Source organism: Pongo pygmaeus, chromosome 2 (genome assembly GCF_028885625.2).
Source record: "Pongo pygmaeus isolate AG05252 chromosome 2, NHGRI_mPonPyg2-v2.0_pri, whole genome shotgun sequence".
In the NCBI taxonomy this organism is placed as follows: Eukaryota; Metazoa; Chordata; class Mammalia; order Primates; family Hominidae; genus Pongo; species Pongo pygmaeus.
In genome coordinates, this window is record NC_085930.1 from 142,467,652 (window position 1) to 142,479,732 (window position 12,081).

General features: G+C 42.3%; 2 protein-coding genes across 3 annotated transcripts in view; one reads left to right on the forward strand and one right to left on the reverse strand.

Moving 5' to 3' along the window:
- The window catches only part of SRPRB (SRP receptor subunit beta), a 37,787-nt gene that overhangs the window by 11,693 nt on the left and 14,013 nt on the right, over window positions 1–12,081 (forward strand). For both annotated transcript variants that reach the window (XM_054483115.2, XM_054483116.2), the window contains exons 2-3: window positions 10,293–10,618; window positions 11,222–11,316. In XM_054483115.2, coding sequence (XP_054339090.1) covers window positions 10,465–10,618; window positions 11,222–11,316 — 249 coding nt within the window. In that variant the 5' untranslated portion in view covers window positions 10,293–10,464. The remainder of the gene's footprint in view (window positions 1–10,292; window positions 10,619–11,221; window positions 11,317–12,081) is intronic.
- Window positions 8,829–10,329, reverse strand: LOC129033915 (large ribosomal subunit protein uL4-like). The gene has a single exon (XM_054483113.1). The coding sequence runs from the start codon at window positions 10,189–10,191 to the stop codon at window positions 8,908–8,910; it is 1,284 nt and encodes a 427-aa protein (XP_054339088.1). The 5' UTR covers window positions 10,192–10,329; the 3' UTR covers window positions 8,829–8,907.

Sequence of the window (12,081 nt, forward strand, 5' to 3'; positions counted from 1 at the left end):
AGTGCACAAAGTATGTTAAAAGTAGAGGTAGTAAATAACACATTTTGTAGATATTCTTTTGATTCATATGAAATATTGTCTTTTGGAAACTGATCAAACCACATAATATTTATGCTGATTCGGGGAGGAAGGAGCAGAAGAAAGTGCAAAGGGCTTTATACCAGTGTGTTTACAGTATGACACAATTGACTATTGTCCCTTATATCTGCATTTCCTTTTACTTTGCTGTGTATACCAACAAACATTTACATAGCTTTGGAATTCTGAATTGGGAAATATTCATGATGTGTGAAAAAGCATGATACATACTGTATGATCCCAATCGCATAACATTGGATGGTGTCCTAATTTATAACATCTAGTCTTTCTAGATGTTAAAGAGGTTGCCAGCATATAACAAAACTAGAGTTAGTAAACTAATACATTGAGTACACTGTGTGTTAAAAATTCATAGGAAAGATTGTTCTTAAAAATGCTTCAAAAGTAGAATTGTTAAAATCCCCTCTAAGCATTACAGATGTTTATACCTGTCCACTGGATTGATAGAGATAGGAAGGGGAAGGGCTCTAGGCCATGTTCCTATTTAGAAGACACATCCAACTTATAGCCTTGCTTTGTATATGCACCATTTATTCAATGCTACTGTGTATAAAGTGGAAAACTCAAGTCCTATTTAAAACACCTAGTCTTCCTAGATGTTTAAAAGTGCACAATATAGATTAAAAATAGAGGGCTAAAGTAACACCCTTTATGCATTTTTGTGGTTGGTGTTATTTCCTAGGGATGGTTGCATTTGAGAATGGCATTTTTAAACTTGATGCTGACTGTTCATCGGGTGTCGGCAGGCGGGAAGAGGAGGAGGTATGCAAGGAGAAGGGCTCTGGGCCCGTGAGTTAGATTAGTTCAGATGATCTAGCCATTGTTCTGTATGTGAATTTCAGTTAATATTGATGTGTTTTAAAGAATAAACAAGTCTTAATGCTCAAGGTAGTTTAAAAGTAGAGGTAGTAAAATATCCCTTTATAAATGTCCTTTTGTTAGTTTTTAGGAAGACCTGCCTTCTGGGAGTAATCTTTGTTAATCCACGTCTTGGAGCTAGACATAGTCCTGTACTTAGTCACTGGCATGGTAGAAGAGGGAGAAGGGGAAGGGTGAAGGGAAGGGCTTTTTGCTAGTATCTCGGTATCCAGAAGATAGTTTGAGATAACAGACATAGGTCTAACAGCATTTTAGTAAAGTGCCTGCATTTATTGTGGACAAAGTTTATTTTTTGGAACACCTAACCTTTATGAATGTCCTGAGGAGACAATGTATGATTAAAAGTAGAGCTAGCGAATTAGCCAATTTGTAAATATCTTTTTGTTATAATTGATAGAAAAGATGCATATTGGACATGGAATTGTTAAACCACCACTGAGCAGTGTATATCAGGACTTGCTCATTAAGTTGGCAGCAGGGGGGCAAAAGGAAGCATAAAGGGAGAGATATATGCAGATATACATTTACATTTTGATGATAGCCACTGATGTATGTGCATCTCTTTTGGCTGTAGTATAGGAATACATTAAGTAATTCAGTGAAAATATGCCTTCTTGCTAATATTTTCATGGTATAGATCTGCTAATGAATTCTCTTAGAAACATTATACTTAGTGTATTCTGTTGCTTTATGTTTCATTTTAAATTGAACATTAAGAGAATGCAGTATTTTAATTGGAACTCTGCCAATGCTTTTATCTCGAGGTATGATGCCATTTTTGTCTTTTATAAAATTTTTGTTCCAAGAAAGGCAGGATTACATTTTTTCCTAATAGATTGAGTTGGTGTAGTGTTTTCTTGACTATCAAAATACTCACATAGCTTTAGGATTTTGAACTGGTAAATATTCATGACGCGTAAAAAAGCATGACACATAAAATTGCATGATCTCAATCCCATAAATTTGGATGTTGTTGTCTATACACACAGAGGACCTAGAAGGACAAGTCAAACTGTAAACTGCCTGTGATTGTGGATGACTTTGCTCTTTGCTTCATGTGTTTTCCAGTTTCCTAAAATGCACGTTAGCTTTTTAAAAATAAAAGATATTTTAAAAACATTAAAAAAGAGATGAACATTGTGATAAGAAATAGGCAAAAAATACTAGACAGTTACTAGATAACACACATAGAGCCAACACACATCTAAAATTTGAAACAACTCACTCATAATTAAAGAAACAGAATGCATGAGAACATCTAAAGTTAAAAAAAACTACTAATACTCAGAGGTGAGAAAGGAATAGAGAAACAGTTACGGTTACTACTTTTGATGTGACTCTAGATTGGAGAAATCTTTCTCTAGAGGGACGTTTCACCAAATCTATTATCCTTCAAACACATATGTCCTTTATTCTTGATTGCACTTCTAGGAATATATCCCATGGAAGTACTCTCACAGGGTGTTTATAATAAGGTAAAAAAATGAAATCCTAAATTTCCATCATTAGAGTACAACAGTGATTTAGGATATATCTAAACACTGGGATACTCCGCAGCATTTACAGAGAGTGCAGTAGAGCTATATGAACTGCTGGGGAAAGGTGGTTCAGTAAAACAAGTTTCATAATCAGATGTATAGTATATAATCATATATTTGAATAAAAAACATGAACATATATGCTTGCGTGTGTGTGAAAGGACAGTTACATATGAGCAGTAGCCTTGGAAGGACAGAGAAAAAAATAATTATTTTAATTTTGCATTTTTATGTACCATTCAACTTCTCAAAATGAAGATCTATTACCTCAATTACTTTTTTCAAGTGGCTCTCGGGGAGAAGTTTAATAGTAAAATAATCTGAATTTTGCAGTTCCTGATATTATGCAATTGTGTATTTTAAGGTCTAAGGAAAGTATGCCCAGATAATTCTCCAAAGGTCCCAGCTAGATTCTGTTAATATCAGGAAGGATTTAGAAGTAGAAGAGACCCCTTCTGTGTTTAACAGACAAAAAGTAGTCCTTGAATGTGAAGGAAAAAGTGCCGTTGGGTGGAAAAGGCTGGCAAGGATGAACAGAAGTTGAGTGGAATGTTCCCTTGTAGAACACCACGGTGGCTCTTCTCGTCTACATCTCTGTAACGTCAGCATGTGCACTTTCACATGCCAGTGAGCAGTAATGACAGCACGCTTTGAGTAAAGCCAGGACAGCTGTGGCTAACATCATCTTCCTTCTTCCCCCAGGGACGAACCTAGAAGTGTGGCACTGTTCCTCTGTAGTACCAGGCAGCCTATGACTCAGGCTCAGGGCTGTAATCTGGCCTGGCCTTAAATCCCCCTCCTTGGTCTCAAAAGGATAAGACATCATTTGTTCACACTGTGCTGCTCCATCAGCAGATAGGGACCACCTAGGACCTCCGGGTGTTTCCTTCCCAGATCAAGGCATTTAAATAAGTGTAAACCGGGTGCCTGCTAAGAGCCAGCAGTTTTGGTATAGAGCCAGACCTTCCCTATGCCTACACCTGAAAAATGAATGATTACATTTTACAATGTATGCTGTGGGACTGTCCAAAGTATCAGAGCTGAATAAGCTTAGATATGGTGCAATCAAGTGAGTGAGTCAGCTCTGAAGTGGAGCTCTTTGTCAGGACCTCTTATGTTTCCAGTGGACTCACCTTTCTTCCCTTCCATCCTTTAAGGGACAGGAGGGAGCTGCCCAAGCTGCCTGGCCAGATGTCTGTGGACTAAGTGTGATTGATGGATATGGGGGACTGATCCTACTTGTATCTGACAAAGAATATTGAATGATGTTAGAGAAAATCCCAAATGGTGCCTCTATTCAGATGTAATTATTCTTACCAGCAGATCCCACTTTCTGAGAAGCTAAAATTAGAAATTAAATTTGGTAGGCTAGGGTGACATGTCCTCAAACCCGCTAAGGCAGGGATGTGAAGCAGGAGGATGTCAGACAAGAGCCTGGGGCACGGCAATGGACACAGTAGGTCTGGGATCATTCATTCAACAGTTGACCAGCGCCTCCCGTGAGCCAAGTACTGTACAGGGATGGGGAATACAGAGGTGTGTACTATAATCTCTTTAAAAATAACATGTTCATTTGTATTTACTGCTCTTATGCATACAGCCTTCTTATTAGTACATATGTACAGAGGAATGTCTTAAATATTTATCAGATATTATAGGTAGAAAAATAGAGGTGATTTGTGGCTTTCATTATTGCTTGAGTTTTTAATATAATAAGCATGTGTTAAATTCTGTTTTTAAAAATCCTCTAAACCTTTTTTTAAACAAAGCCATAGCAGGGGAATCCCATGATTGGTATCCCTAGGTCTGAAGTATGTTCCATTGTACATTGGAGCTTTGGGGAGTGGATGGAAGAAGGTGTCTGGTGAATGGGACATTTTAGTTTACGGAAGAGAAGAGAAAAATTCCCTGACTACAATTGGTTTCATTGTAACTTTCCATCTGCTATTGGAATCAAGAACTAAAAACTTATCAGCAGGCAGCAGTCAGTATCGCATGTCCTTCCTCTGCATCCGTGCCCACGGAACTCCTGATGGAGATGGGTGAGTACAGGGAAGCAACTAATCTTACCCCTCCTGCTCATTCCTGTGAATGGGAGTGCTAACTTCTCACTGAGTGTGGGAGCTGTGCACATTTCTTCTGCCCAGGAAACATACTGAAGAAAAAAAGTCTGTTTTCTTAAACCTTCTTTCTTCCTTTCCCAACTTCACCACCATGGCAGCCCTCTTCATTCACATAGCTCTGACCAAATATCCTCAGAGTTAAGACAGTTACAGTTGGAACTCTCCGTGTCTGGCTCTTCCTTCTTCCCTGAATCTTTAGTCCCCAGTCAGGAGGTCTAATGATAATATCTAGTGATTTTTCTAAAGAGGAATCAGTGGTTACATTATACAAGGGGTGTGTGTGTGTGTTTTGGGTGGTGAATACAGAGCAGCGGTTAGGACCATAAGAAATAAGAGAAATGGAATGTGGCATGACTGCTGCCAGTTCTGATATTTTTGAAATTGGTAATTTAAAATAAAGTAGTTGGTTTACTTACTTAAGCCTCACATCTTAACCGTCCTTCCTTGATCTGGAGTTCCTATTGCCTACCTTTATCAATAAAAATGCCTTGAAAATGAATCCTACTATGTTAAAGCACACGGTTAAGTAGATAGAAGCCCAATTGCCTGGGATGAAGTCCCAAGTCTGCTCATTACTATATATCCTTGGGAAGGTTACTCAACCCTGCTTCAGTTTCCCCTCTGTAAAGTTAGAAAATGAGTCAGTGTGAGAATTAAACAAATTAATACATTAGGCGGGGCGTGGTGGCTTGTGCCTGTAATCCCACCGCTTTGGGGGGCGGAAGCAGGAGGATCGCTTGAGCCCAGGAGCTCAAGACCAGCCCGGGCGGCAGAGAGACTGTGTCTCTACAAAAATAAAAATAAAAAAACTACCTGGGCATGGTGTTCGTGCCTGTAGTCCCAGCTATTTGGGAGGCTGAAGCAGGAGGATCGCTTGAGCCCAGGAGTTCCAGGTTACAGTGAGCCATATTGTCACTGCACTCCAGCCTGGGCGACAGAGTGAGACTCTGCCTGAAAAAAAAATTAAAAGTATTTAGAATGATGCTTGGCATCAGGAAGTGCTCATTAATATTAGAAACTGTCTTCATGCCCCACTGTCTTCCCTATACACCATAGTCTTGCTTCCATGAGCTCAGACTCATTCAAAGCTTGAGCTCAGACTCATTCAAAGCCTTGAGCTCAGACTCATTCAAAGCCTTGTCAAAGGAGCCTGTCTGCCACAGAAGATGCTACTGACCACTTATAGGACATGTCTGTTTTACTCCTGTGCCACTGACTCTTCCTTCTTAGGCTTTTTTTGTGGGTTCCTTTCCTCATTCTTCATGTTCTCCATGATTTTAATGACCACTTATTTATTCCTAACTCCCAAATGAAGATCTAGTGTATACTTGTGGAACTTTATATGTGTTTACTCATCATTTGCTTGACATAAGCTTTTAGATTTCCCAGAAGCACCCAAAACTCAACATATAGAAAAAAGACAATTTTCATTCTGGCTACTCTTACGTTGGATCCACAGCCCCAAGCCTCCTCCCGTTGAGGTCCCTAATTCATTTAATGGCTTTCTCATCTTCCTAGTCACCCGCACCCACCACCTAGGATGCAGACTTGATAACATTCCTTTTACTTAATTCACAATATCCAACTAATCACATCCTATGTATTTTAGCTCTCAGACATCTCTCAAATTTGTGCTCTCGTTTTCATACCTATTTCTGTCTCTGTATTAGACTCTGAGCATCCTTTGCCTAAATACTGCATCTTTTGCCTAAATGCTCTCAGCTGGTCTCTCTGTCTGAAGTTTTTTTTTTTTTTTTTTTTTTCTCTCAAGTCATAGTCCTCCATAGATCTGTCAATTATCTATGTCACCCCAAATGAAACCTCTTATTGCATTCTGGATAAACTCTAAAGTTCCTCAACATAGCACACAAAATCCCTTCTGGTCTGATTCCTGCCAACCTTTCTAGCTTCATCTCCTGTCACTCCTACTTAAATTACTGCTCTAATCAATTTTTATAGATTTTATAATTGATGATTTGGCATCCGTTGATCACTAGGCCAAACTAACAGCCAACATTGTTTACATTTCCCCTGTGGCCTGGCTTTTGAGGGTGTGCCTAAATCATATTGCAAATCTTCCTAATACAACCCTTAACATCTGTGTTTCACTTCTTGCCCAATCAAAAACGTCTCTATCTAGCTACTCGATGACACATTAGTAATAAAGGCAGAGTCCCAGTTCCTTTTTTTTTTTTTTTTTCCTTTTTTGGAGGCAGGGTCTTGCTCTGTCGCCCAGGCTGGAGTGCAGTGGCATGTGATCACAGCTCACGGTAACCTGGAATTCCTGGGCTCAAGCGCTCCCGCCTCAGTCTCCCAAGTAGCTGGGACTGCAGGCGTATGCCACCATGCCTGGCTAATTATTTTTTAATTAAAGAAAATGTTTTAGGCCGAGGTGGGTGGATCACGAGGTTAGGAGATCGAGACCATCCTGGCTAACATGGTGAAACCCCGTCTCTACTAAAAATACAAAAAATTAGCTGGGCGTGGTGGCAGGCGCCTGTAGTCCCAGCTACTCAGGAGGCTGAGGCAGGAGAATGGTGTGAACCCGGGAGGCGGAGCTTGCAGTGAGCCGAGATCGTGCCACTGCACTCCAGCCTGGGCAACAGAGCGAGACTCTGTCTCAACAACAACAAAAAAAAAGAAAATGTTTTTTGCAGAGATAGGGTCTCACTATGTTGCCCAGGCTGGTCTTGAATTCTTGGCCTCAAGCAATCCTCCTGCCTTGGCCTCCCAAAGTGCTGGGATTAATAGCTGTGAGTCACCGGGTCCAACCCCAGTTCCTCTCTTTTTCCTTGTCCTTGTGCATGGTGAGGTTTTGTGTGGCCCTGAGTGGTATCAAGCTAAATAACAAGCAGAGAGGGACGCTCTAAAAGAAAATAATATTTATTCAGGAATAGGCATTGCAATGGGACTACACATGCCATAGTCAACTATGTGCATATTCAGGGAGGTGTAAAGGAAGACAAAGATTTTTAAAGAAAAAATGAGTCAGAGTCCATAATTGTTTTGAGATAATTATCCTTGGCTACAAGTATCAAACAGCAAGGATGGCATCAGTACTAGGTTGGACAGGCAGTTGCTGGGTAGCTGTCCTCACAGACGTATTTTTGTGTGTGTAAGGTTGCGATGGCCTTTGTGCAAGGCTGTGGTTTTTGCAGTCTTTTGTGACAGTTTTTGTCATCAGGCATGGGTGCATGAGAACCCTCCCTCCATGGCCTTTCACCAGCTCCATTTTTCTGATTTAAAAAAAAAATACAAGTGACTCCATTTTGATTCTGACAACTTTTTCAATGGCAATGTGGAACTGTGATAAACTTTTCTCAATCTTTCAGTGACACTGACATCTTCATGTCTCTACTCAGCTATACAATTAAATTAAATAATGTGTACATTTTAAAACAATGACACCTGTTTAATGACACAGACTGTGAACTGGGACCCTCTAGGCTGGCCACTTTTGGTGTTTTATTTGGGCCACAAGTTTTTGAATGCTTTCAATTACCTACGGAAAATTTCAAAAGTGGAAAATTTCCTATAAAAATCTGCCTTTATTGCTGCTCTTGAAAGTTCTGGAAGAACTGGCCACCCAGGTCCCACAACACCTACCTGGCTGAATAGGGTCGGCCCCACTTTCAGCAGAAATAACTTCTGCAGTTTTCAACAGCCCCAGCTCTCCTGGGCGTTGATTTTCCTAGTTGCTTCCTTTAATGCAGATATTTGAGTTTGCAGCCCTAGATTGACAGTGTAGGGGCACTGAATTAGTTAGGTTTCCCACGTACATCGTTTCTTACACTCATTTTCTTCTGCACAGCACCTCTTTTTCCTTTAACCACTCGCAGATGCTAACTCATTCTTCAGGACTCAATTCGAATGTCCAGAAGCTTTTCTCTGAACTCATGATGGACTCCGCGTCCCATTATGTATTCCCACATCGCTCCGTACCTCCATCTGTCACATCCCTTGCCACATTAAATTCAGATTAAATGTTTGTAGGATGCTTGAGTTCTTCACAAGTCTCACGTCACTTAGCGACGGTCGGGAAATCCTCAGTGGTACTTTCGGGAGCCATTCATTCATTTTATTGATTTCATCATTCTTTCATCATTCTTTCAACAGTCATAACGTAGGTGACGACGACTGACTCATATCTTAAAAGATGTGTGTGTCTTTTTTTTTTTTTTTTTCTCACTGCCTGTATAATCAGGTCTTTATTCAAAAGAAGCTGTCCAAAATGATTTGACCTTTATGGAATAATCAAATTTAAGAGTTTATGCAGCAGGCTTCTTTTCCTCTGTAGTAGGTTTCTTTTCTGCAGGCTTCTTTTCAGGGGCTGGTTTCTTGGTAGCTGCTGCTTTTTTTCCCACCAGAGGCTTCTTCTGCTTCTTAACACCAACAGCAGCCTTCTTTCCTTTCTTACCTACCACAGGCTTCTTGCCTGCAACCGCCGCCTTCTCCTCTGATTTGGCTTGTAGTGCTGCTGCAGCAGCAGCTGCCTTATCCACCCGGAGCTTGTGATTCCTGGCCTGGCGAAGAATGGTGTTCCGGTGCATGGTCTTTGCATATGGGTTTAGCTTCAACATGATTCTCAAGTTTTTCAGTGGGTTCTTCTTTAGGACTCTGCGATGAATCTTCTTGCGTGGTGCTCGAAGGGCTCTTTGGATCTCTGGGCTTTTCAAGATTCTGCTAAGATCTGTATTAATCATCTTGTGCATGGGAAGATTGTAGTTACTCTTGAGGGAAGCAGCTTTACGCCAAGTGCCATACAATTCATCTAACTTCCGGAAAGCACTTTCAGTCCAAATGCAGAAACGTCCCACATGCCCACCAGGAGCAAGCTTCAAAATGTTCAGCTTGCTTACATTAAGCAGAGTAATTCCAGGGATGTTTCTGAAGGCCTTGATGATACCATTATCCTCATTATAGATGATGCACGGGCCCCTGCGCTGGATACGGCGACGGTTTCTCATTTTGCCTTTGCCAGCTCTCATTCGCTGAGAGGCATAGACCTTTTTGATATCATTCCAGGCTTTAAGTTTCTTAAGGAGCAAAACAGCTTCCTTGGTCTTCTTGTAGCCTTCAACTTTATCTTCGACTACCAAAGGAAGTTCAGGAACTTCCTCAATACGATGACCTTTAGACATGACCAGTGCTGGTAGGGCTGAAGCAGCCAAGGCAGAACAGATGGCATATCGTTTTTGGGTTGTGTTCACTCTACGATGCCAACGGCGCCAGGTTTTGGTTGGTGCAAACATTCGGCCTCCACGACACATGTTTCCAAAAGCACCCTGGCCAGAGCGGTGAGTCCCACCACCTCGAACTCTGGGAATTCGAGCCACAGCTCTGCCAGTACCCCAAGACTCAGCACTGGTCTGATGACCTGCTAATTCACTGACAGCGTAGGGCTGTCTGTTGTTTTTGCGCAAGTTGGTGTGAACAAAGTTCACAATATCTGGTCGAATAGGAGCCTTGAATACAGCAGGCAAAGTGACATTTTTGCCAGATGACTCCCCCTTTTCGGAGTACACCGATATCAGTGGGCGAGCACACGCCATGGCAGAGAGAGGAGACAGCCACGCTCCTCTCAGCCCGGCTGCTGCCACGTGTGTGTCTTTTAACCTCGACAAATAACCTGTCTGTCCCTATCGTTCTGTAGGAGGACGGAGTCCCAGAGAACTACAACTCCCATCAGGCACTTGGGGATCGTCGCGGCTGAGGGAGAGACTATGGCTTAGGAACCACCATTCGCGTGAGGCTCTGCTCCCCGCGCCTGCGCAGAGTGCAGGGCCACGTCGCTTTTGCGGTACCGGGGACCACGCGTCTCATCCATGGCTTCCGCGGACTCGCGCCGGGTGGCAGATGGCGGCGGTGCCGGGGGCACCTTCCAGCCCTACCTAGACTCCTTGCGGCAGGAGCTGCAGCAGACGGACCCAACGCTGTTGTCAGTAGTGCTGGCGGTTCTTGCGGTGCTGCTGACGCTAGGTAAAAGGCGGCCGGTGGTTATGGCGGGTTCGGGGCGGGCAGAGGTCCGGGCTTTGGCTGCACCGCTGCAGGCCGGGGACGCGGGGCTGAGAGGGCGCTTTGAGGGCATCAGGAGGGTGAGACCCACCCAGTCTACACCCCACCCTCTCGCCTGAATCAGCGGCAGCAGCTGGGCGTTAAGGGGGATCCCGGGCAACCCCCAGAGTTACGTCCTGGTCCTTGGGGCGCGGATTGCTCTTCGTCATCTGCTGTTATACTTGAGCGCGCTGTTCCTCGCCTTCCGCTGTTCTCACTGCAAAGACTCAGGGTCTTGACACCAACTTTCAGCCTCTCGCGTTTGCGTGCGGGCGCTGGGATACCAAGGTAGTGAGATAGCACCTGAGTCCCAGTCAGAGTAAGGACTGGAAAGAAAAGTTGACAGTTGACAGTGCCTGGCTCTCAGTGGATCCCTAACAACAGCAATAGTAACCATTATGATAAAAGTCAATTCCAGGTGAATGAGGTGTTTCGTCACAGACTTCTGTGAATTTCCCCACCCCAGCCATGCACATATACTGATTCCCAAGGTGTAATTTCTGTTGTTTTTCTCTGTCTATTCCACAGTCTTCTGGAAGTTAATCCGGAGCAGAAGGAGCAGTCAGAGAGCTGTTCTTCTTGTTGGCCTTTGTGATTCCGGGAAAACGTTGCTCTTTGTCAGGGTAAATGATTTCATTGACACCCCTGTTAAGCTTAATAGAAAATTTTATAGCATCCCAGTATTCCTGTCATCTCATGGTTTATTTTGTAAAAGAAGCTGATGCTGTTAAATTTGGGAGTTAATTCTTGACTTACTTGGGAGAACAAAAAGACTCGTAGAAACCCATAATTGAGAAATATTGATCATTTCTCCTTTTTTTTTTCTGTTTGCCCTTGCCAGATGCTGATATTTAGTCTTTATCACATTTAAGGGTTTTATTTAATTAGTTTCATTCCAGAATAGCAGAAGGCATAGAAGCCAGTATCCTACAGTTTATAATTCCTTGGTTAACAAATTCTTACGAGAGTTTATCAAAGACACTTTTTCGCAGGATGATCCTTCTTTGACACAGTGGGCTAGTTAGGCTTCTTTTTACTAATATTTATTTTTAATACATTTAGTATTTTTAACTGTGTTTTAATGTGGTGAATAGGAGAGGTTTTCTGCTTTTTAACTCTTCTTTTTGAGAGTATAAATTATTTCCCTTCCATTAGAGAAATATCTCAATTTTTTTTTTTTTTTTTTTTTTTTTTTGAGGGAGTGTCTCCCTCCAATGCCCAGGCTGGAGTGCAGTGGCGAGATCTCTGCTCATTGCAGCCTTGACTTCTGGGACTCAGATGATTCTCCCACCTCAGCCTCCGAGTAGCTGGGACTACAGGCGTGCAACACTATGCCCGGCTGCTTTTTTATATTTTTTGTAGAGATGAGATTTTGCTATGTTGCCCAG

Bases quoted from the DNA above. Each gene is read 5' to 3' on its own strand.
- LOC129033915 (XM_054483113.1), bottom strand. From the start codon at position 10,191: ATGGCGTGTGCTCGCCCACTGATATCGGTGTACTCCGAAAAGGGGGAG.